The sequence below is a fragment of the Entelurus aequoreus genome, linkage group LG07 (assembly GCF_033978785.1).
Source record: "Entelurus aequoreus isolate RoL-2023_Sb linkage group LG07, RoL_Eaeq_v1.1, whole genome shotgun sequence".
NCBI classification, from domain to species: domain Eukaryota; kingdom Metazoa; phylum Chordata; class Actinopteri; order Syngnathiformes; family Syngnathidae; genus Entelurus; species Entelurus aequoreus.
Genome location: NC_084737.1, coordinates 4,799,354 through 4,825,023, shown reverse-complemented (window position 1 = coordinate 4,825,023; position 25,670 = coordinate 4,799,354). Strand labels below are relative to the sequence as shown.

The 25,670-nt window shown below is 39.2% G+C and overlaps 1 protein-coding gene across 1 annotated transcript in view; it reads right to left on the bottom strand.

Annotated features, from left to right (window-relative positions):
* Positions 1-580: 580 nt before the first annotated feature.
* The window catches only part of gmeb2 (glucocorticoid modulatory element binding protein 2), a 26,309-nt gene continuing 1,219 nt past the window's right edge, over positions 581-25,670 (bottom strand). Inside the window, exons 2-10 of the mRNA XM_062052458.1 lie at positions 22,274-22,410; positions 22,116-22,198; positions 21,925-22,049; positions 19,266-19,369; positions 12,359-12,507; positions 11,186-11,239; positions 10,980-11,117; positions 10,790-10,912; positions 581-1,772 (exon numbers count right to left, since the gene is read on the bottom strand). Of these exons, the coding sequence (XP_061908442.1) occupies positions 1,195-1,772; positions 10,790-10,912; positions 10,980-11,117; positions 11,186-11,239; positions 12,359-12,507; positions 19,266-19,369; positions 21,925-22,049; positions 22,116-22,198; positions 22,274-22,401 (1,482 nt within the window). The 5' untranslated portion in view covers positions 22,402-22,410 and the 3' untranslated portion in view covers positions 581-1,194. The remainder of the gene's footprint in view (positions 1,773-10,789; positions 10,913-10,979; positions 11,118-11,185; positions 11,240-12,358; positions 12,508-19,265; positions 19,370-21,924; positions 22,050-22,115; positions 22,199-22,273; positions 22,411-25,670) is intronic.

The following is a 25,670-nucleotide window of genomic DNA, read 5'->3' as shown; positions in this document are numbered from 1 at the left end:
TCATGAGGACTCAACTTCAATGTTGTGGGCGGGGCCTCCTCTGAACCTCTTTTAGAAGCCTGTCTATTGGTCAGTGTCGCCGACACCCACTTTGTGTATGAGGGTGAGACTGACCAATAAAATATTGTTCAATGGAGGCCCCACCCACAAATCTGTTAGGGTTAGGGTTAGGGTTAGTTTGTTAGGGTTAGGGTTTGGGTTAGGGTTAGGGTTAGTTTGTAAGCAAAAAAAAAAAGATTTGTAAGAAAAAAAATGATGTGCAAACACAATAAAATTATTTATAACCAACAAAAATAGATCAAAAAGATTTGCAACCCTAAAAGAACCATTTGTTACAATTGTTTTTGTGGCTAACAAATGGTTCTTTTAGAATAGAATAGAATAGAATAGAATAGAAAGTACTTTATTGATCCCTGGGGGAAATTCCGCACCACAGTTTGCTCACTGTAGCTAATTTTTAGGTTTGCAAATATATATATATATATATATATATATTTTCTTTTTGGTTACAAATCTTTTTTTTAGGTAACATTCTTTTTTTGTTCACTATTTTTTTCTTGTTACAAATCTTTTTTTTTGGTTACAAATTGTTTATTTGAGTTTGAAAATCTTTTGTTGTTTACAAATCTTTTTTTCCTCATTACAAATGTTTTTGTTTTTTGTGGACGAGTGAAAAAAAATGGGGGAAAAAACTAAACAAATTGAAACCAAAGAAAGATTTGCAAAGAAAACATTTTTTTGAAACTAACTTTATGTTTGAAAAAAGAGGTCAGGTTTAAAATAAGCTCAGTTTCTTCCTACTTCTTTTCGGACAGGCTGTAATGAGAAAGTGGAAATCCACAGAAATAACTTTGCATAATCTTTAGTTTGGTTGCTTCCTCACGAGGGCAGTTCAGGAAAGAAACAAGGAGTGAGACCAGCTTGGCTTCAAGTAAATCCTAAACTTCATTTATTACCTCCGCCAGGGGTTTGTTTGCTAGTTCTAAAACTCAAAAAGTTATGGGCAGATTTTCATGAAATATCTGAAATGGGACAACTTTTTTGATTGTGAGCTTCATTTCTACACCTCCACCCACAGAGACAAAGAGAGTGGGTGACTGAGCCGAGGGTTTCATTGCGCTATAAATAACTGCAAAAGTTGCAGTCTGGATCAGTATTCAGGACTACTTCCTCAGCTAACAATACAACAACAAACTATCCCTGATCATTGTCTTCCCCTCTCACCTCATTGGCTTGACCTTCTTCATCTTGGACTCCCTGTAGAAAAATGTCGTCCACCACCGTGAAGCTTCCGAGCGGCTGTGCCAGGGTGCCGCTGTTCTGAGTGGCGGCCAGGCCCTGTATGGCGGCTGGCAGAGTCAGCAGCTGGAACTGAGGGCCCAGCATTTTGACAAAGGTGCTCTCGGCGGACGCCCCCTCCTGACCCGCCACGGTGGACAGCACCGTCAGGTTGGACGCGTCGGCCACCAGCTCCGAGCCGTTGAGCGGCGAGGTCAGAAGGGTGTACCCGCCGAGGTTGGAGGCTGCCGGAGCGCCCGCCACGGTGAGCAGCTTGGCGAGTGCCACGCCGCTCAGCTGGCTGAGAGGCAGCGTGACCTGCGTGGGCGCCGGGCTGATGGTGACGGGGCTGGAGGTGGAGCGGCTGGATCGGGAGCGCTTGGGCGGCGGGGGGGGGGCAGGTGCCAGGTTCATCAGCACGTTGTTGAGGTGCTGAGATTTGCTCTTCAGCTCCTTGGCTCGCTTCCTGTGCTCATCACACTGCTGCTCCAGAGCTGTGTCATCAAACAAACACCAAGCATTATCCTCACTATCCTACCATGGAGCTGTCCACACTATTATCCTCACTATCCTACCATGGAGCTGTCCACACTATTATCCTCACTATCCTACCATGGAGCTGTCCACACTATTATCCTCACTATCCTACCATGGAGCTGTCCACACTATTATCCTCACTATCCTACCATGGAGCTGTCCACACTATTATCCTCACTATCCTACCATGGAGCTGTCCACACTATTATCCTCACTATCCTACCATGGAGCTGTCCACACTATTATCCTCACTATCCTACCATGGAGCTGTCCACACTATTATCTTCACTCCACCATGGAGCTGTCCACACTATTATCCTCACTATCCTACCATGGAGCTGTCCACACTATTATCCTCACTCTACCATGGAGCTGTCCACACTATTATCCTCACTATCCTACCATGGAGCTGTCCACACTATTATCCTCACTATCCTACCATGGAGCTGTCCACACTATTATCCTCACTATCCTACCATGGAGCTGTCCACACTATTATCCTCACTATCCTACCATGGAGCTGTCCACACTATTATCCTCACTATCCTACCATGGAGCTGTCCACACTATTATCCTCACTATCCTACCATGGAGCTGTCCACACTATTATCCTCACTATCCTACCATGGAGCTGTCCACACTATTATCCTCACTATCCTACCATGGAGCTGTCCACACTATTATCCTCACTCTACCATGGAGCTGTCCACACTATTATCCTCGCTCTACCATGGAGCTGTCCACACTATTATCCTCACTATCCTACCATGGAGCTGTCCACACTATTATCCTCACTATCCTACCATGGAGCTGTCCACACTATTATCCTCACTATCCTACCATGGAGCTGTCCACACTATTATCCTCACTATCCTACCATGGAGCTGTCCACACTATTATCCTCACTCTACCATGGAGCTGTCCACACTATTATCCTCGCTCTACCATGGAGCTGTCCACACTATTATCCTCGCTCTACCATGGAGCTGTCCACACTATTATCCTCGCTATCCTACCATGGAGCTGTCCACACTATTATCCTCACTATCCTACCATGGAGCTGTCCACACTATTATCCTCACTATCCTACCATGGAGCTGTCCACACTATTATCCTCACTATCCTACCATGGAGCTGTCCACACTATTATCCTCACTCTACCATGGAGCTGTCCACACTATTATCCTCGCTATCCTACCATGGAGCTGTCCACACTATTATCCTCACTATCCTACCATGGAGCTGTCCACACTATTATCCTCACTATCCTACCATGGAGCTGTCCACACTATTATCCTCACTATCCTACCATGGAGCTGTCCACACTATTATCCTCACTATCCTACCATGGAGCTGTCCACACTATTATCCTCGCTATCCTACCATGGAGCTGTCCACACTATTATCCTCACTATCCTACCATGGAGCTGTCCACACTATTATCCTCACTATCCTACCATGGAGCTGTCCACACTATTATCCTCACTATCCTACCATGGAGCTGTCCACACTATTATCCTCGCTCTACCATGGAGCTGTCCACACTATTATCCTCACTATCCTACCATGGAGCTGTCCACACTATTATCCTCACTATCCTACCATGGAGCTGTCCACACTATTATCCTCACTCCACCATGGAGCTGTCCACACTATTATCCTCACTATCCTACCATGGAGCTGTCCACACTATTATCCTCACTCTACCATGGAGCTGTCCACACTATTATCCTCACTATCCTACCATGGAGCTGTCCACACTATTATCCTCACTATCCTACCATGGAGCTGTCCACACTATTATCCTCACTATCCTACCATGGAGCTGTCCACACTATTATCCTCACTATCCTACCATGGAGCTGTCCACACTATTATCCTCACTCTACCATGGAGCTGTCCACACTATTATCCTCACTATCCTACCATGGAGCTGTCCACACTATTATCCTCACTATCCTACCATGGAGCTGTCCACACTATTATCCTCACTATCCTACCATGGAGCTGTCCACACTATTATCTTCACTCCACCATGGAGCTGTCCACACTATTATCCTCACTATCCTACCATGGAGCTGTCCACACTATTATCCTCACTCTACCATGGAGCTGTCCACACTATTATCCTCACTATCCTACCATGGAGCTGTCCACACTATTATCCTCACTATCCTACCATGGAGCTGTCCACACTATTATCCTCACTATCCTACCATGGAGCTGTCCACACTATTATCCTCACTATCCTACCATGGAGCTGTCCACACTATTATCCTCACTATCCTACCATGGAGCTGTCCACACTATTATCCTCACTATCCTACCATGGAGCTGTCCACACTATTATCCTCACTATCCTACCATGGAGCTGTCCACACTATTATCCTCACTATCCTACCATGGAGCTGTCCACACTATTATCCTCACTCTACCATGGAGCTGTCCACACTATTATCCTCGCTCTACCATGGAGCTGTCCACACTATTATCCTCACTATCCTACCATGGAGCTGTCCACACTATTATCCTCACTATCCTACCATGGAGCTGTCCACACTATTATCCTCACTCTACCATGGAGCTGTCCACACTATTATCCTCACTATCCTACCATGGAGCTGTCCACACTATTATCCTCACTCTACCATGGAGCTGTCCACACTATTATCCTCGCTCTACCATGGAGCTGTCCACACTATTATCCTCGCTCTACCATGGAGCTGTCCACACTATTATCCTCGCTATCCTACCATGGAGCTGTCCACACTATTATCCTCACTATCCTACCATGGAGCTGTCCACACTATTATCCTCACTATCCTACCATGGAGCTGTCCACACTATTATCCTCACTATCCTACCATGGAGCTGTCCACACTATTATCCTCACTCTACCATGGAGCTGTCCACACTATTATCCTCGCTATCCTACCATGGAGCTGTCCACACTATTATCCTCACTATCCTACCATGGAGCTGTCCACACTATTATCCTCACTATCCTACCATGGAGCTGTCCACACTATTATCCTCACTATCCTACCATGGAGCTGTCCACACTATTATCCTCGCTATCCTACCATGGAGCTGTCCACACTATTATCCTCACTATCCTACCATGGAGCTGTCCACACTATTATCCTCACTATCCTACCATGGAGCTGTCCACACTATTATCCTCACTATCCTACCATGGAGCTGTCCACACTATTATCCTCGCTCTACCATGGAGCTGTCCACACTATTATCCTCACTATCCTACCATGGAGCTGTCCACACTATTATCCTCACTATCCTACCATGGAGCTGTCCACACTATTATCCTCACTATCCTACCATGGAGCTGTCCACACTATTATCCTCACTATCCTACCATGGAGCTGTCCACACTATTATCCTCACTCTACCATGGAGCTGTCCACACTATTATCCTCGCTCTACCATGGAGCTGTCCACACTATTATCCTCACTATCCTACCATGGAGCTGTCCACACTATTATCCTCACTATCCTACCATGGAGCTGTCCACACTATTATCCTCACTCTACCATGGAGCTGTCCACACTATTATCCTCACTATCCTACCATGGAGCTGTCCACACTATTATCCTCACTCTACCATGGAGCTGTCCACACTATTATCCTCGCTCTACCATGGAGCTGTCCACACTATTATCCTCGCTCTACCATGGAGCTGTCCACACTATTATCCTCGCTATCCTACCATGGAGCTGTCCACACTATTATCCTCACTATCCTACCATGGAGCTGTCCACACTATTATCCTCACTATCCTACCATGGAGCTGTCCACACTATTATCCTCACTATCCTACCATGGAGCTGTCCACACTATTATCCTCACTCTACCATGGAGCTGTCCACACTATTATCCTCGCTATCCTACCATGGAGCTGTCCACACTATTATCCTCACTATCCTACCATGGAGCTGTCCACACTATTATCCTCACTATCCTACCATGGAGCTGTCCACACTATTATCCTCACTATCCTACCATGGAGCTGTCCACACTATTATCCTCGCTATCCTACCATGGAGCTGTCCACACTATTATCCTCACTATCCTACCATGGAGCTGTCCACACTATTATCCTCACTATCCTACCATGGAGCTGTCCACACTATTATCCTCACTATCCTACCATGGAGCTGTCCACACTATTATCCTCGCTCTACCATGGAGCTGTCCACACTATTATCCTCACTATCCTACCATGGAGCTGTCCACACTATTATCCTCACTATCCTACCATGGAGCTGTCCACACTATTATCCTCACTCCACCATGGAGCTGTCCACACTATTATCCTCACTATCCTACCATGGAGCTGTCCACACTATTATCCTCACTCTACCATGGAGCTGTCCACACTATTATCCTCACTATCCTACCATGGAGCTGTCCACACTATTATCCTCACTATCCTACCATGGAGCTGTCCACACTATTATCCTCACTATCCTACCATGGAGCTGTCCACACTATTATCCTCACTATCCTACCATGGAGCTGTCCACACTATTATCCTCACTCTACCATGGAGCTGTCCACACTATTATCCTCACTCTACCATGGAGCTGTCCACACTATTATCCTCACTATCCTACCATGGAGCTGTCCACACTACCTCTTCAATTGGGCCCACCACACCTCACAATAATAATAATAATAAGTACACAAACTTAATAAGTACTCAAGCTTAGTAAGTACACAAACTCAATAAGCACAAAAGCTTAATAAGTACACAACCCTAATAAGTACACAAGCTTAGTAAGTACACAAGCTTAGTAAGTACACACGCTTAATACGTACTAAAAGCGTAATAAGTACACAAGCTTAATAAGTACACAATCTTAATAAGTTCACAAGCTTAGTATGTACACAAGCTTAAGAAGTACTAAAAGCTTAATAAGTACACAATCTTAATAAGTACACAATTAATAAGTACTAAAAGCTTAATAAGTACACAAGCTTAAGTACTAAAAGCTTAATAAGTACTAAAAGCTTAATAAGTACACAATCTTAATAAGTACAAAAGCTTAATAAGTACTAAAAGCTTAAGTACACAAGCCTAATAAATATACAAGTTTAATAAGTACACAAGCTTAATAAGTACTAAAAGCTTAATGACTACACAATCTTAATAAGTACACACGCTTAATAAGTATTAAAAGCTTAATAAGTACAAAATCTTAATAAGTACACAAGCTTAATAAGTACTAAAAGCTTAATAAGTACACAATCTTAATAAGTACACAATTAATAAGTACTAAAAGCTTAATAAGTACACAAGCTTAATAAGTACACAAGCTTAATAAGTACTAAAAGCTTAATAAGTACTAAAAGCTTAATAAGTACACAATCTTAATAAGTACAAAAGCTTAATAAGTACTAAAAGCTTAAGTACACAAGCCTAATAAATATACAAGCTTAATAAGTACACAAGCTTAATAAGTACTAAAAGCTTAATGACTACACAATCTTAATAAGTACACACGCTTAATAAGTATTAAAAGCTTAATAAGTACAAAATCTTAAGTACTAAAAGCTTAATAGGTACACAAACTTAATAAGTACTAAAAGCTTAATAAGTACACAAGCTTAATAAGTACACAAACTTAATAAGTACACAAGCTTAATAAGTACACAAGCTTAATAAGTACTAAAAGCTTAATAAGTACACAAGCTTAATAAGTACCAAAAGCTTAATAAGTACACAAGCTTAATAAGTACACAAACTTAATAAGTACACAAGCTTAATAAGTACACAAGCTTAATAAGTACTAAAAGCTTAATAAGTACACAAACTTAATAAGTACTAAAAGCTTAATAAGTACACAAACTTAATAAGTACACAAGCTTAATAAGTACTAAAAGCTTAATAAGTACACAAACTTAATAAGTACTAAAAGCTTAATAAGTACACAAACTTAATAAGTACTAAAAGCTTAATAAGTACACAAGCTTAATAAGTACTAAAAGCTTAATAAGTACACAAACTTAATAAGTACTAAAAGCTTAATAAGTACACAAGCTTAATAAGTACACAAGCTTAATAAGTACACAAGCTTAATAAGTACTAAAAGCTTAATAAGTACTAAAAGCTTAATAAGTACACAAGCTTAATAAGTACTAAAAGCTTAATAAGTACTAAAAGCTTAATAAGTACACAAGCTTAATAAGTACTAAAAGCTTAATAAGTACTAAAAGCTTAATAAGTACACAAGCTTAATAAGTACTAAAAGCTTAATAAGTACTAAAAGCTTAATAAGTACACAAGCTTAATAAGTACTAAAAGCTTAATAAGTACTAAAAGCTTAATAAGTACACAAGCTTAATAAGTACACATAAGTCAAGTGTGTCTACTGCTTGATTGAAAATAGCTGAACATCTCATCACTGCAACTGTGCTGCCCTCATGTGGACAACTCCAAGATATGGTTCTTACATTTAAAGGTGCACAGTATTGACTTATATGACCCAATCCAGACGACCTTTTCCACTCATGGTGCAAAGGACAATACAAAAAGAGTATTGTAAAAAATGTCCTAGCACAAAATGTAAATCCAGTCCAAAAGACTGCTTGATATTTCCAGGTAGCAGTGGAAGTGTTATTATGAATGATGAATGACTGACCAGCCAGGTAGCAGTGGAAGTGTTATTATGAATGATGAATGATGAAAGACTGACCAGCCAGGTAGCAGTGGAAGTGTTATTATGAATGATGAATGATGAAAGACTGACCAGCCAAGTAGCAGTGGAAGTGTTATTATGAATGATGAATGATGAATGACTGACCAGCCAAGTAGCAGTGGAAGTGTTATTATGAATGATGAATGATGAATGACTGACCAGCCAAGTAGCAGTGGAAGTGTTATTATGAATGATGAATGATGAATGACTGACCAGCCAAGTAGCAGTGGAAGTGTTATTATGAATGATGAATGATGAATGACTGACCAGCCAGGTAGCAGTGGAAGTGTTATTATGAATGATGAATGATGAATGACTAACCAGCCAGGTAGCAGTGGAAGTGTTATCATGAATGATGAATGATGAATGACTGACCAGCCAAGTAGCAGTGGAAGTGTTATTATGAATGATGAATGATGAATGACTGACCAGCCAAGTAGCAGTGGAAGTGTTATTATGAATGATGAATGATGAATGACTGACCAGCCAAGTAGCAGTGGAAGTGTTATTATGAATGATGAAAGATGAATGACTGACCAGCCAAGTAGCAGTGGAAGTGTTATTATGAATGATGAAAGATGAATGACTGACCAGCCAAGTAGCAGTGGAAGTGTTATTATGAATGATGAATGACTGACCAGCCAAGTAGCAGTGGAAGTGTTATTATGAATGATGAATGATGAAAGACTGACCAGCCAGGTAGCAGTGGAAGTGTTATTATGAATGATGAAAGATGAATGACTGACCAGCCAGGTAGCAGTGGAAGTGTTATTATGAATGATGAATGATGAATGACTGACCAGCCAAGTAGCAGTGGAAGTGTTATTATGAATGATGAATGATGAAAGACTGACCAGCCAGGTAGCAGTGGAAGTGTTATTATGAATGATGAATGATGAATGACTGACCAGCCAGGTAGCAGTGGAAGTGTTATTATGAATGATGAATGATGAATGACTGACCAGCCAGGTAGCAGTGGAAGTGTTATTATGAATGATGAATGATGAATGACTGACCAGCCAAGTAGCAGTGGAAGTGTTATTATGAATGATGAATGATGAATGACTGACCAGCCAGGTAGCAGTGGAAGTGTTATTATGAATGATGAATGACTGACCAGCCAGGTAGCAGTGGAAGTGTTATTATGAATGATGAATGATGAATGACTGACCAGCCAAGTAGCAGTGGAAGTGTTATTATGAATGATGAATGATGAATGACTGACCAGCCAGGTAGCAGTGGAAGTGTTATTATGAATGAGGAAAGACTGACCAGCCAAGTAGCAGTGGAAGTGTTATTATGAATGATGAAAGACTGACCAGCCAAGTAGCAGTGGAAGTGTTATTATGAATGATGAAAGACTGACCAGCCAAGTAGCAGTGGAAGTGTTATTATGAATGATGAAAGACTGACCAGCCAAGTAGCAGTGGAAGTGTTATTATGAATGATGAAAGACTGACCAGCCAAGTAGCAGTGGAAGTGTTATTATGAATGATGAAAGACTGACCAGCCAAGTAGCAGTGGAAGTGTTATTATGAATGATGAAAGACTGACCAGCCAGGTAGCAGTGGAAGTGTTATTATGAATGATGAATGATGAAAGACTGACCAGCCAAGTAGCAGTGGAAGTGTTATTATGAATGATGAATGATGAAAGACTGACCAGCCAAGTAGCAGTGGAAGTGTTATTATGAATGATGAAAGACTGACCAGCCAAGTAGCAGTGGAAGTGTTATTATGAATGAGGAAAGACTGACCAGCCAGGCTGTTGTGGAAGTGTTATTATGAATGAGGAAAGACTGACCAGCCAGGCTGTTGTGGAAGTGTTATTATGAATGAGGAAAGACTGACCAGCCAGGCTGTTGTGGAAGTGTTATTATGAATGAGGAAAGACTGACCAGCCAGGCTGTTGTGGAAGTGTTATTATGAATGAGGAAAGACTGACCAGCCAGGCTGTTGTGGAAGTGTTATTATGAATGATGAATGATGAATGACTGACCAGCCAAGTAGCAGTGGAAGTGTTATTATGAATGATGAATGATGAATGACTGACCAGCCAAGTAGCAGTGGAAGTGTTATTATGAATGATGAATGATGAATGACTGACCAGCCAAGTAGCAGTGGAAGTGTTATTATGAATGATGAATGATGAATGACTGACCAGCCAAGTAGCAGTGGAAGTGTTATTATGAATGAGGAAAGACTGACCAGCCAGGCTGTTGTGGAAGTGTTATTATGAATGAGGAAAGACTGACCAGCCAGGCTGTTGGTGTACTGCTCTCTGTATTGATCCATCTGGCTCTTATGACTGCTCACAACCTTCTTCACCAGATCCAGCATGCCAAAGTTCTGCACGATGTTGTTCAGCAAAGCAGCGTCTGACAAAACAAGCCACAGGAAGCATCAGCACCTCACAAGTCAACCACTGCGCTGTGGCGCTCTAACCTTTGACCTGCAGCGGCGGCTGGGACACTCTCTCCTGCAGCCCCTTTAGCACGTCTTGCAGGTCGTTCTGGAAGTCCTCCATGACCTCCTCCAGCAGTCCCGCCTCCTTCACTGCACGCCAGAATGTTAGCGAGTCCTCTGGCGACAGACAAGCAAACAAGCGGTCATCCACCATCACACTTTCTGCACCTGACATGAGGAATCACCTCTAATGGCCGTCACCCACTCTGAGGGCTCCTCTGAAGCACATCCTCCATTCACTGCAACGCAAACACAACATGGTCTTTAACGTCTTGTCTTTTCTCATCCCATACCGATGTTGATCTGATATCAGTCAAATGAGTCAAACAGAGAACAATGGTCCAATATCATTTGTTATTAACATCTGGAATCAACTTTAGCTGTCTTTAAATTGAAGTGGAGTGGTGGTAATTGGTTATTTGGTGATTCAATGAAGCTCACGACGCAGTCACATGTTTGTGACTGGATATTGTTTCTACTCCACTCTTCACTCCAAGCAACACTTGGAAGTTTTACAATATAACTAAAACAAGTCTTACCTACTAAAGCGTCCCCTGTGTGATGTCTGTAGGAGTGTTTTTATCATAATGTCATCTAGCGAGCGTCGTTAGCATGAGCTAATATATTCACCAGTATTAATAACTAACAAAGACATTCTTTTTGTATTGTTTCACTTTCACAAATTCCTCAGTAAATTCACCAAAACGTCAGTGTGGAGTTATTGAGTCTGTTTAGCTGATTGGAGAGCTAGCTTGCGCAGCTAGTGTGTCCATGACCACGACTTCTGTTTTGTTTGATCAGCCGTTTTACTGCCCTGTTACAGATACCGTCTGGAAACAATTCAGGTATGTAAATAAACATTTACAGAATATTTTTATGTAAATAACTCATTTCACAACATAAACATCTGTGGCTTATAGTCCAGTGCGGCTAATATATGGAAAACTATTTTTTCCTGGAATGTATCGTTGTCAGTTCTATAGTCCAGAACATCTGGTGTATAAGAGGGACAACATATTTGGAAACCTATACTACAGTTGCACTCTGCTGCAATTATAAATATTAAAAGCTTTTGAAAAAGAATACAAGGCCAGAACATAATAAATAAGATGATGATGACAAAAAAAGGGGTCATGGGAACACTCCTTAAGCAGCTTGTGACGCATAGACCTAGACCAAGGACCAGTTCTAATAGAGCCAGTCTTCACAAAGCTTTGTGCGCCATTACTCAGACCTCCACCAAGGCCAAACACTGCTTCTGTAGCACATGCAACACAGCATAGGAGGAAAACCTTTCTTACACTTTGTGTGGTCTTAAAAGGACAAACTTGGTGGTTTACGCAAGATGGTCTACTCACAGCAGGACGTGGACGAGGCCGCTTCAGCAGACTGATCGGAGCTGACCGACACTTTGTTTCCCACCACGTCGATCTTGGTGCTGCGGCACGTGTTGGAGCACACCTTGGCGTGCTGGTAGAAGTCCAGCTCGCCGGAGTCCATGATCTTCCTGAGGAATGAGTACAGTAGAAGTATAGTCGTCAGTTAGCCATTACAACATGCTGAAATAATCACTGCTTAATGCTATAAATGAGTACAGTAGAAGTATAGTTGTCAGCTAGCCATTACAACATGCTGAAATAATCACTGCTTAATGCTATAAATGAGTACAGTAGAAGTATAGTCTAAGGCTGCAGCTAACGATTATTTTTCTATCGATTAATCTATAGATTATTTTTTTCGATTAATCGGTTAATCTATAGATTATTTTTTCGATTCATCTATAGATTATTTTTCCTTTTACCGATTATTTTTTTATTTTATTTTATTTAAAATGAAGATGAAAAAATAAAAGTAGGCCAGTTTTTTCAAAAGGCATGGCTTTTATTTACAAAAAAAAAAGTATGGCCACTCAGTCAACATTGACAACAACATGACAAAATATTCTGTAACAATGTAAACATTTAAAACTTTTAACATTTAACAAAATTAAAAGTAGCTTATTTGCTTTTTAATGTGCAAATATAAAAGTAAACATCCAGTGCAAATCTTAATATTTTGCAATAGTATAAGCATTTCAAAAGTAAAAGTATTGCTTATTTTGCTTTAAAATGTGCAAAAATAAAGATAAACATCCAATACAAAAAAGTGCAAAACCAAATATTCTGTAACAAAAGTGTAAACATTTCAACAAAAGTGAAAGTATTGCTTATTTGCTAAAATGTGCAAAAATAAAGATAAACATCAATACAAAAAAGTGCCAATCTAAATATTCTGGAGCACTGTAAACATTAAGTATTGCTTTTAAAATGTGCAAAATAAACATCCAGTCCAACACAGTACACAATAACCAATTCTACTCATTCCTGTGAGTGACTAACAGTTGTAATGAAGAAAGGTTAGCATGTCTACTTGCTTTGCTTCTTTTCTTGTTTACAATATTCCCAGCAGCTGAAAATAGGCGCTCAGAAGGGGTCGATGTGGCTGGAACTGGGAGCTAATTAGCCTTCACCTCAAGCCAGGACTGCGAGTGAGCTGAGCTGCAGTTTATATTTCTAGAAGGTCAACGGGCTCATAGTGATGTTACTAGTAGTTGACTGGGAGGTGTTTATTATCATTTGGGGAGAGTCCGCTGCCTGATGGTCACCTGCTAAACACCTATCTGCTCCACGCTGAAGCGCTGACTACATGCGCTCTGAATACGCACTGCTGATTGGCTGATAATGCTTCGTGTGTACCAATCAGATGGTTGTGTGGGTGGGACAATGCTGCGTGTGTACCAATCAGATGGTTGTATGGGTGGGACAATGCTGCGTGCTGAGACAGAGGCAGCCGCAGAAGGAGCAAAGCAACTTGTTAAGACTTTAGCAGCTAAAGTTAGCTTTAGCTTAGAAACTCGTTCGGTACACCCCCGTACCGAACCGAAAGCCCCGTACCGAAACGGTTCAATACAAAACACATAACGTTACACCCCTAGCAGATACAAATGACACATTCATGTTTTTGTGTAATGATGACAACGTATGCTAACGCGGACGATTGACTAGTTGATGGTTGATGGTTTTCTTTTCAAATGTTCGTTCATAGCCGTTGTGCTGCTATGATAGGCCATTTACGCTCGACACTGTGCATACAACAACATTATTAGGCTGTGTATTGAAATACTCCCACACTTTTGACGACTTTTGGCGTGCGTTTTTCCCCTCGCTCGCACAGTCTGCTTTGCGCTCCGCCATGACGGTAGTGTGACGTAATTATGCGACGCGTCGACGCACAAAAACGGCGTCGACGTATTTACATAACCGATGACGTCGACTACGTCGACGCGTCGTTTCAGCCTTAGTATAGTCGTCAGTTAGCCATTAAAACATGCTGAAATAATCACTGCTTAATGCTATAAATGAGTACAGTAGAAGTATAGTCGTCAGCTAGCCATTAAAACATGCTGAAATAATCACTGCTTAATGCTATAAATGAGTACAGTAGAAGTATAATTGTCAGCTAGCCATTACAACATGCTGAAATAATCACTGCTTAATGCTATAAATGAGTACAGTAGAAGTATAATTGTCAGCTAGCCATTACAACATGCTGAAATAATCACTGCTTAATGCTATAAATGAGTACAGTAGAAGTATAATTGTCAGCTAGCCATTACAACATGCTGAAATAATCACTGCTTAATGCTATAAATGAGTACAGTAGAAGTATAGTCGTCAGCTAGCCATTAAAACATGCTGAAATAATCACTGCTTAATGCTATAAATGAGTACAGTAGAAGTATAGTCGTCAGCTAGCCATTAAAACATGCTGAAATAATCACTGCTTAATGCTATAAATGAGTACAGTAGAAGTATAGTCGTCAGCTAGCCATTACAACATGCTGAAATAATCACTGCTTAATGCTATAAATGAGTACAGTAGAAGTATAGTCGTCAGCTAGCCATTAAAACATGCTGAAATAATCACTGCTTAATGCTATAATGAGTACAGTAGAAGTATAGTCGTCAGCTAGCCATTAAAACATGCTGAAATAATCACTGCTTAATGCTATAAATGAGTACAGTAGAAGTATAGTCGTCAGCTAGCCATTACAACATGCTGAAATAATCACTGCTTAATGCTATAAATGAGTACAGTAGAAGTATAGTTGTCAGCTAGCCATTAAAACACGCTGAAATAATCACTGCTTAATGCTATAAATGAGTACAGTAGAAGTATAGTCGTCAGCTAGCCATTAAAACATGCTGAAATAATCACTGCTTAATGCTATAAATGAGTACAGTAGAAGTATAGTCGTCAGCTAGCCATTAAAACATGCTGAAATAATCACTGCTTAATGCTATAAATGAGTACAGTAGAAGTATAGTCGTCAGCTAGCCATTAAAACATGCTGAAATAATCACTGCTTAATGCTATAAATGAGTACAGTAGAAGTATAATTGTCAGCTAGCCATTAAAACATGCTGAAATAATCACTGCTTAATGCTATAAATGAGTACAGTAGAAGTATAATTGTCAGCTAGCCATTACAACATGCTGAAATAATCACTGCTTAATGCTATAAATGAGTACAGTAGAAGTATAATTGTCAGCTAGCCATTACAACATGCTGAAATAATCACTGCTTAATGCTATAAATGAGTACAGTAGAAGTATAGTCGTCAGCTAGCCATTAAAACATGCTGAAATAATCACTGCTTAATGCTATAAATGAGTACAGTAGAAGTATAGTCGTCAGCTAGCCATTAAAACATGCTGAAATAATCACTGCTTAATGCTATAAATGAGTACAGTAGAAGTATAGTCGTCAGCTAGCCATTACAACATGCTGAAATAATCACTGCTTAATGCTATAAATGAGTACAGTAGAAGTATAGTCGTCAGCTAGCCATTAAAACATGCTGAAATAATCACTGCTTAATGCTATAATGAGTACAGTAGAAGTATAGTCGTCAGCTAGCCATTAAAACATGCTGAAATAATCACTGCTTAATGCTATAAATGAGTACAGTAGAAGTATAGTCGTCAGCTAGCCATTACAACATGCTGAAATAATCACTGCTTAATGCTATAAATGAGTACAGTAGAAGTATAGTTGTCAGCTAGCCATTAAAACACGCTGAAATAATCACTGCTTAATGCTATAAATGAGTACAGTAGAAGTATAGTCGTCAGCTAGCCATTAAAACATGCTGAAATAATCACTGCTTAATGCTATAAATGAGTACAGTAGAAGTATAGTCGTCAGCTAGCCATTAAAACATGCTGAAATAATCACTGCTTAATGCTATAAATGAGTACAGTAGAAGTATAGTCGTCAGCTAGCCATTAAAACATGCTGAAATAATCACTGCTTAATGCTATAAATGAGTACAGTAGAAGTATAATTGTCAGCTAGCCATTAAAACATGCTGAAATAATCACTGCTTAATGCTATAAATGAGTACAGTAGAAGTATAGTCGTCAGCTAGCCATTAAAACATGCTGAAATAATCACTGCTTAATGCTATAAATGAGTACAGTAGAAGTATAATTGTCAGCTAGCCATTAAAACATGCTGAAATAATCACTGCTTAATGCTATAAATGAGTACAGTAGAAGTATAGTTGTCAGCTAGCCATTAAAACATGCTGAAATAATCACTGCTTAATGCTACAAATAAGTACAGTAGAAGTATAGTCGTCAGCTAGCCATTAAAACATGCTGAAATAATCACTGCTTAATGCTACAAATAAGTACAGTAGAAGTATAGTCGTCAGCTAGCCATTAGCGTGCCAGTTGTCAGCTCGCCATTAGGGCGGCAGTCGTCAGCTAGCGCTTAGCGTGCAAGTTGTCAGCTAATGCGCCAGTTGTCAGATAGCACTTAGCGCGCCAGTCGTCAGCTCCAATTAATGGCCCAATTGTCAGCTAGCGATTAGCGTACCAGTTGTCAGTTGACAATTAGACCATCAGTTGTCCGCTAACAATTAGCGCATCCTTTGTCAGCAAACAATTAGTGTAGTAAGTGTCTGCTAGCGATTTGCGCACAGGTTTTCAGCTAGCGATAAGATAAGTTAAAGTTAAAGTAGCAATGATTGTCACACACACACTAGGTGTGGTGAAATGTGACAATCTGCATTTGACCCATCCCCTTGTTCACCCCCTGGGAGGTGAGGGGAGCAGTGGGCAGCAGCGGTGGCCACGCCCGGGAATCATTTTTGGTGATTTAACCCCCAATTCCAAGCCTTGATGCTGAGTGCCAAGCAGGGAGGTAATGGCTCCCATTTTTATAGTCTTTGGTATGACTCGGCCGGGGTTTGAACTCACAACCTACCCATCTCAGGGCGGACACTCTAACCACTAGGCCACTGAGTAGGTCGCACAAGTTGTCAGCTAGTGAATAGTGTGCCAGTTTTCAGACAGCAATTAGCGTGCTAGTTGTCAGCTAGTGATTAGCGCACCAAGTGTTATTTAGCAATTATGGTGCTAGTTGCCAGCTGGCCATTAGCAGCGTTATACTATATTATTTCAATATGGGAGTATTGCACAATAGCTAGGTACTTTAGGACCAGTTTAATTTGAAAGACAATTTCATACAAGATATAGAAGTACTGCTCCACCAGTTTGGAGGCCCTTGGCCTGGAAAAGGTTGAAGTGTAATAATGACAATAGTCCTATTAATAGTCCATGCTGTGATGGCACAGACAATGAAAAGTACTTGATTCCTATTACAAACAGAGAAGCAGCTCCATCAACTGTGTATTTATAATTGCTCTTTAACCCATTACTTGATTCATTGAAGGACTTTTTAGAAGAATATATTTGATAGCTGCAGCCCTAGTACAGGTATTTTGTTCATCTACTTGAAGAGTGACAGGCAGAACAATGAAATGCTCTTTCTGAAGATGGCAGAACTGTGCATAATTAACTTGTGTATCTGTTGGGTGCCACTCATAAAACAGATTAAGATGGAAGAACGTTGGTTGCCACTCATAAAACAGAATAAGATGGATGAATGTTGGTTGCCACTCATAAAACAGAATAAGATAGAAACACTTTGGTCGCCACTCAAAAAACAGAATAAGATGGAAGAACTTTGGTTGCCACTCAAAACAGAATAAGATGGATGAACGTTGGTTGCCACTCATAAAACAGAATAAGATAGAAACACTTTGGTCGCCACTCAAAAAACAGAATAAGATGGAAGAACTTTGGTTGCCACTCAAAACAGAATAAGATGGATGAACGTTGGTTGCCACTCATAAAACAGAATAAGATGGAATAACTTTGGTTGCCACTCACAAAACAGAATAAGATGGAATAACTTTGGTTGCCACTCACAAAACAGAACAAAATAGAAAAACTTTGGTTGCCACTCATAAAACAGAATAAGATGGAAGAACTTTGGTTGCCACTCACAAAACAGAATAAAATAGAAAAACTTTGGTTGCCACTCATAAAACAGAATAAGATGGAAGAACTTTGGTTGCCACTCATAAAACAGAATAAGATGGAAGAACTTTGGTTGCCACTCACAAAACAGAATAAAATAGAAGAACTTTGGTTGCCACTCATTAAACAGAATAAGATGGAAGAACTTTGGTTGCCACTCACAAAACAGAATAAAATAGAAAAACTTTGGTTGCCACTCACAAAACAGAATAAAATAGAAAAACTTTGGTTGCCACTCATAAAACAGAATAAGATGGAAGAACTTTGGTTGCCACTCACAAAACAGAAAAAAATAGAAAAACTTTGGTTGCCACTCATAAAACAGAATCAGATGGAATAACTTTGGTTGCCACTCACAAAACAGAATAAGATGGAACAACTTTGGTTGCCACTCACAAAACAGAATAAAATAGAAAAACTTTGGTTGCCACTCATAAAACAGAATAAGATGGAATAACTTTGGTTGCCACTCACAAAACAGAATAAAATAGAAAAACTTTGGTTGCCACTCATAAAACAGAATAAGATAGAAAAACTTTGGTTGCCACTCATAAAACAGAATAAGATAGAAAAACTTTGGTTGCCACTCATAAAACAGAATAAGATGGAAGAACTTTGGTTGCCACTCATAACAGAATAAGATGGAAGAACTTTGGTTGCCACTCATAACAGAATAAGATGGAAGAATTTTGGTTGCCACTCATAACAGAATAAGATGGAAGAATTTTGGTTTCCACTCATGAAACAGAAAGGGATGGAAGAACTATGTTTTGGCACAGGCGCCTTAGTAAAATAACCTGCGCTATTGATTACAAAGTAATATTTGATCCAGACCTGAGCATGTTGCCGTTGAATCGAATGGCTCTTTTCCAGTCCTTCAAGGTGGACTTGCCTGCCAAGCATACAAACTCCTTTGGGCTGATGAGTTGCTCGTTGAACTTAAAAAAGACAAACAAAGCACTTTTTAGATGAATCCAAACATGAATCCACATGAAATGTTTGAAAAATAAATAAATAAATATATATATATATATATGTTAACAATGATAGGTCAGTCAGTAAAGACTTGGGTTTATGAAGAAAAAGAAGAAGATCCAAGTTTCCATGAAGAAACCCGGAGTAAAAGAGGTACAAGTTTAATTGTAGAAGACTGAAAGTAACTTTGCCAAGCACAGTTGTCCATGATATTATGTTATGTTCATTTATTATGCACCCCCCAACCAACTGGTACATCAGCCCGGGCGGGGCGCAGCCCGAGTGGAGAAACAAAAAAACCAGAAACAGAGACTGAGACACACACTGTTACATACAGTAGAAGTGGAACACTTCACCAAATCCAAAGTTGGGATGTTATCACGCTTTTCGGTTAGAATGCACATTGTTTTTAACACCCAGACTACATATAATAGTCCAATCATCTTGATGACCATTGATCAGTTGTGGGTCTTACACAAATATCTTATTAAACAAAACTTAAAAACTGCTCCTAAATCTCTGACCTTTGAATTACCCTATTTTACAGACTGTAGAGCACACCGGTATAGAAGCCGCACCCACTATATTTGGGGAAAAAATAAATGCCATTTCCATACAGATTAGCCGCACCGGCGCTGGCTTGAATACATTACGATAGCACGTAGAAATATGCATGAAAACACTCCAGACATCACACATAGGACGATTTAGTAAGTAAGAATTGTTTTAGTTATATTGTAAAACTTACGAACGTTACTTGGAGTGATGAATAAGAACTGTTTTAGTTATATTGTAAAACTTACGAACGTTGCTTGGAGTGATGAATAAGAATTGTTTTAGTTATATTGTAAAACTTACGAACGTTGCTTGGAGTGATGAATAAGAATTGTTTTAGTTATATTGTAAAACTTACGAACGTTGCTTGGAGTGATGAATAAGAATTGTTTTAGTTATATTGTAAAACTTACGAACGTTGCTTGGAGTGATGAATAAGAATTGTTTTAGTTATATTGTAAAACTTACGAACGTTGCTTGGAGTGATGAATAAGAATTGTTTTAGTTATATTGTAAAACTTACGAACGTTGCTTGGAGTGATGAATAAGAATTGTTTTAGTTATATTGTAAAACTTACGAACGTTGCTTGGAGTGATGAATAAGAATTGTTTTAGTTATATTGTAAAACTTACGAACGTTGCTTGGAGTGATGAATAAAGTACCCCTGCAAGTAGAAACGAAGTGGACGGCTTGACGCCGGAATGGCACTTCTACTTCCGGTTGAAAGCTCTGAAAAGAATGGCACTGCAGCATCTGCAGTGAGTGAACTCATCCAAAAGATGGCGCCATAGCACAAACAATAACACACTTGTGCAGTGTGTTTGCTTGTTTTTGTATTTATTTGTTATTAAACTATTTGCATTATGATTGGCAGCGAAAAAAATCCATTAATGAGCTGCACTGTTTTATAAGCTGCAGGGTTCAAGGCGGAGGAAAAAAGTAGCGGCTTATAGTCCGGAATTTAGGGTAAATGCAAAAATACCTAGATTTATTGATACAGTACATCATTGAAGAATATTTGCCAGTACTTCCAGCCAAAGTCTAGTCATGTTACATAATAATGTACTAACAACTGCTTTAAAAGGATGCATTCGTTATTATTTCATGTTCAACTTACCAAAAAAGAGGTTTAGCACGCTACGGTTAGGGCTGGGCGGGCCAATAAAACAATATCAATACATACCGCGATAGACACGTAATCGATATCAATAAAAATGCGTTCAATAAAACGTTTGATGTTTTTTTCTAATTCTTTGTGGGAAGAAAAGTGACGTATGGAAGCAAGGTTGGTTGCATGGACAAAGACACGCAGGAAGTGATCAGTGATCAGTGGGCGTGGCACGCTAGCAGACAATCAGGAGACAGTATCAACTATCAAAGTTTGGTTGGTTCTTTGCATGGAGTGAGAAGAGAAAGTCCAAATGAAGAAATTGTGGACAAAAGAGGAAAAGTCACCTGGACAGACTTTTTTTTAAAAAGGACCGTAGTCAGACCAATGTGGTGTGTACATGATGCAAGGCAACACCACTAATACCACACCACCTTAGCTCACCCTTTAGAGCACAGCTGTAACTTCCTGCCACTAAAGCTGCAGAAAATAGTTCTTCTCAGCTTTCTATGTTTGCATGTTCACACTTTGCACTATTTTCTTACACTTTATCAAGCATTTCTTACATATTCATGATTTTAACACCTTTAAGTGTTGACAATTTTGTTTACATTTCTTTTCCTTTCCGCCTTGATAGCTGAAGGATTATAGTCAGAGGAAGTTACATTTGAATGAAAATGTTTACATAAATATATTTTTCTCCTGCATGGTCCTTATTTGGAATAGTTCATCAAATAAATCAATAATGTTCAATATAAGACCGTCCATCAACTGTCCCATATAAGTTGTTGGTATTCATGTGTATGTCAATATTTTGAAGAACATGTGGTGTGGACTTGTTCACCTTGACTTACCTCCACACATTTCACGTTAATCCCCGGGCAGACAAACTTCTTCCACACCAGCGTGGCTTTGCTGTCGCCACAGGTGATGGGGTAGAAGACATCAGCTTCCACATCCACCTCCTCTGTCAACTTCACTGCAGACACAAGAAGTCAAACTCCCCTCCATCTTTACTGCAAAGGTCTTATTTCTTCTAAAGTACCAATCACAGCTTCTTGGCTGGACAGGTCATGGCTTTTACTGGGATCTTCTGTTTCCACTTGAGCGGCAGCAAGGACTTCCTCCCTGAAACGTCAGAAAGAAAAGAAAGGTGGCGCTGTCACGGCCGGTGATATCGCCCGCCGCCGTGTGGCTGCAAACCTGGCCTGATGCACCGTCACCAGCACACGTTCATCCTCCTCCTTCTCCACGGCCGAGAGCTTCCCACTGGCATCCTCCGCCATTGTGACCGTGACCACCTCCTTCCCTTTCGCCGGGGGTGAGGCCATGGTGCGGCGCTGGAGGTAGCGGGGACAATTAGAACAAAACCAATGGAAACATCACTAAAGTTTCATTGCTGGAGGATTAATACTACTAGAATAGACTAGTAAAAAAGATTTAAAAAAGAAGATATATATATATATATATATATATATATATATATATATATATATATATATATATCTATATATATATATATATATAGATATATATATATATATATATATATATATATATATATATATATATATATATATATATATATATATATATTTATACTAGGGCTGCAAAAACGAATCGATTAAAATGGATTATAAAAATAGTTGGCGATTAATTTAGTCATCGATTCGTTGGATCTATGCTATGCGCATGCGCAGAGGCTACTTTTTTTTTTTTTTTATAAACCTTTATTTATAAACTGCAACATTTACAAACAGCTGAGAAACAATAATCAAAACAAGTATGGTGCCAGTATGCTGTTTTTTCCCCCAATAAAATACTGGAAAGGATAGAAATGTAGTTTGTCTCTTTTATCCGATTATTAGTCGATTAATCGAAGTAATAATCGACAGATTGATCGATTATCAAATTAGTTGTTAGTTGCAGCCCTAATATATACACACATACATAATATATATATATATATATATATATATATATATATATATATATATATATATATATATATATATATATATATACATATATATATATGTCTTAATTAGATTATCCAAAAAATAGTGCTCGATACCGTGGTAGAGCGTAATATGTATGTGTGGGAAAAAAATCACAAGACTATTTCATCTCTACAGGCCTGTTTCATGAGGGATTTCCTCAATCCTCAGGAGATTTCTCCTGTAGAGGCCTGTAGAGATGAAATAGTCTTGTGATTTTTCCCACACATACATATTACGCTCTACCACGGTATCGAGCACTATTTTTTTGGATAATCTAATTAAGACATACATACATATATATATATATATATATATATATATATATATATATATATATATATATATATATATATATATATATATATATATATATATATATATATATATATATATATATATACACACATATATACACACATATATACATACACATTATTATACATATATACACACATATATATATATACACATACATATATACATATACATATGTATGTGTGCATATACACATGTGTATATGCACTAATATATACTAATAGTTGAGTATTGGCCGATACTGATATTAATGTGATCATAGTACGTATCATTTAGTAGTGTGGAATGCTAGAAAAGGTTTGATCAAGTAAAAATAGTCAAACAGAACACTGACCTCAGACTTAGACAAACTTTAATAATCCTCAAGGGAAATTGTTCCACCCAGTAGCTCACTTACAAAGGATGGAAAGTGTAAGGATGGAAAGCATAATGCAGGTATAAAATGTACCTTAGTAGCAATATAAAATATAACATATATGTAATATTTACATAATATATGTACAGTATATGATATATACTGATATATGTTTATATTATATATACAATATATAACAATGACCATGTACAATATTACAGTATATGTAACAGAATAGAGAGTAGATCCAGCAGAAAATGTACATAATAAAGAAAGAGAGGTAGCTAACATGTCAGGTGTCAGGTAACAGACAGATATCATCTATTGCTGTATGGCCAGTGTTTTATACAGGTAATAGACTGATATCATCAGGTAATAGACAGATATCATCTATTGCTGTATGGCCAGTGATTATACAGCTGAATGGAGTGCAGAATGAAGGAGTTCTTGAATCAAACTATTTATTATTAACCCTCAGGAATGTACCTATGCTGTCTTTAAGTTGAAGTGGAGTGCTAATTAGTTTTATTGGAAAACTTTGTGGTCATTCCTTTAAGCTCAAGATGCCGTAAAGTAAATGATGCGGACACGTTTGATGCTGGATACTTCCTACTACGCTTCTGCCTCGGAGACTTTGTATGTGTTGGTAACTAGAATGATGTGTTCATAGTGACAAATGTCTTCTTTTTACACTGCAATATATTACCTATGTCTCGCTTAAGTGCTTAGCTGTTGTGTAGCTGCTAGCTCCTAGTAGCCTACAGCCTAGCATGTTTACCTTCTGTCAATGACTTGACTAAAACTGAAGAAAGCTCAATTTCAGATTGAAGATGATATCATCCAGTATCAACACTGGATCAGCCATCAAAATGTGTAGAACATGAGTGTCATTGAAAAGTCACATTTGTTTTCTTTTGAAAAAAGCCTAAAAAGCGACCATTACAAATAAAGTAGATGTGTGTGTATTCATCACCACTATACACTCACGACGTAGTATCTTAATATCGAAATTTACACTCCGCTGCAAAAAGTATACGTTACACATTTATCTGTGAGTCTGCCAAATAGCTTTTAAATTGATCGATTGGCACACAGATTTTTTGGGACTCGAACCCACTACTAGCGACCACGCAGTCTGATAGTTTATATATCAATGATGAAATCTTAACATTGCAACACATGCCAATACGGCCGGGTTAACTTATAAAGTGACATTTTACATTTCCCGCCACACTTCCGGTTGAAAACGTCTATGTACGATGACGTATGCGCGTGACGTAAACGGTTGATACGGAAGTATTGGTACCCCATTGAATACAATACAAAAAAGCTCTGTTTTCATTACAAAATTCCACAGTATTCTGGACATCTGTGTTGGTGAATCTTTTGCAATTTGTTTAATGAACAATGAAGACTGCAAAGAAGAAAGTTGTAGGTGGGACGGTGTATTAGCGGCGGACTACAGCAACACAGCCAGGAGGACAGAGATGGATAGCAGACGCGCTAGCCGCCGAACTCAACTTAACTTCCTCCGTCTCGCCGACCGCATCTGTGATCGGGTGAAGTCCTTCGTCGCTCCGTCGATCGCTGGAACGCAGGTGAGCACGGGTGTTGATGAGCAGATGAGGGCTGGCTGGCGTAGGTGGATAGCTAATGTTTTTAGCATAGCTCTGTGAGGTCCAGTTGCTAAGTTAGCTTCAATGGCGTCGTTAGCAACAGCATTGTTAACCTTCGCCAGGCTGGAAAGCATTAACCGTGTAGTTACATGTCCATGGTTTAATAGTATTGTTGATCTTCTGTCTATCCTTCCAGTCAGGGATTTATTTATTTTGTTTCTATATGCAGTTAAGCACGATGCTATCGCGTTAGCTCCGTAGCTAAAGTGTTTCGTCGATGTATTGTCGTGGAGATAAAAGTCACTGTGAATGTC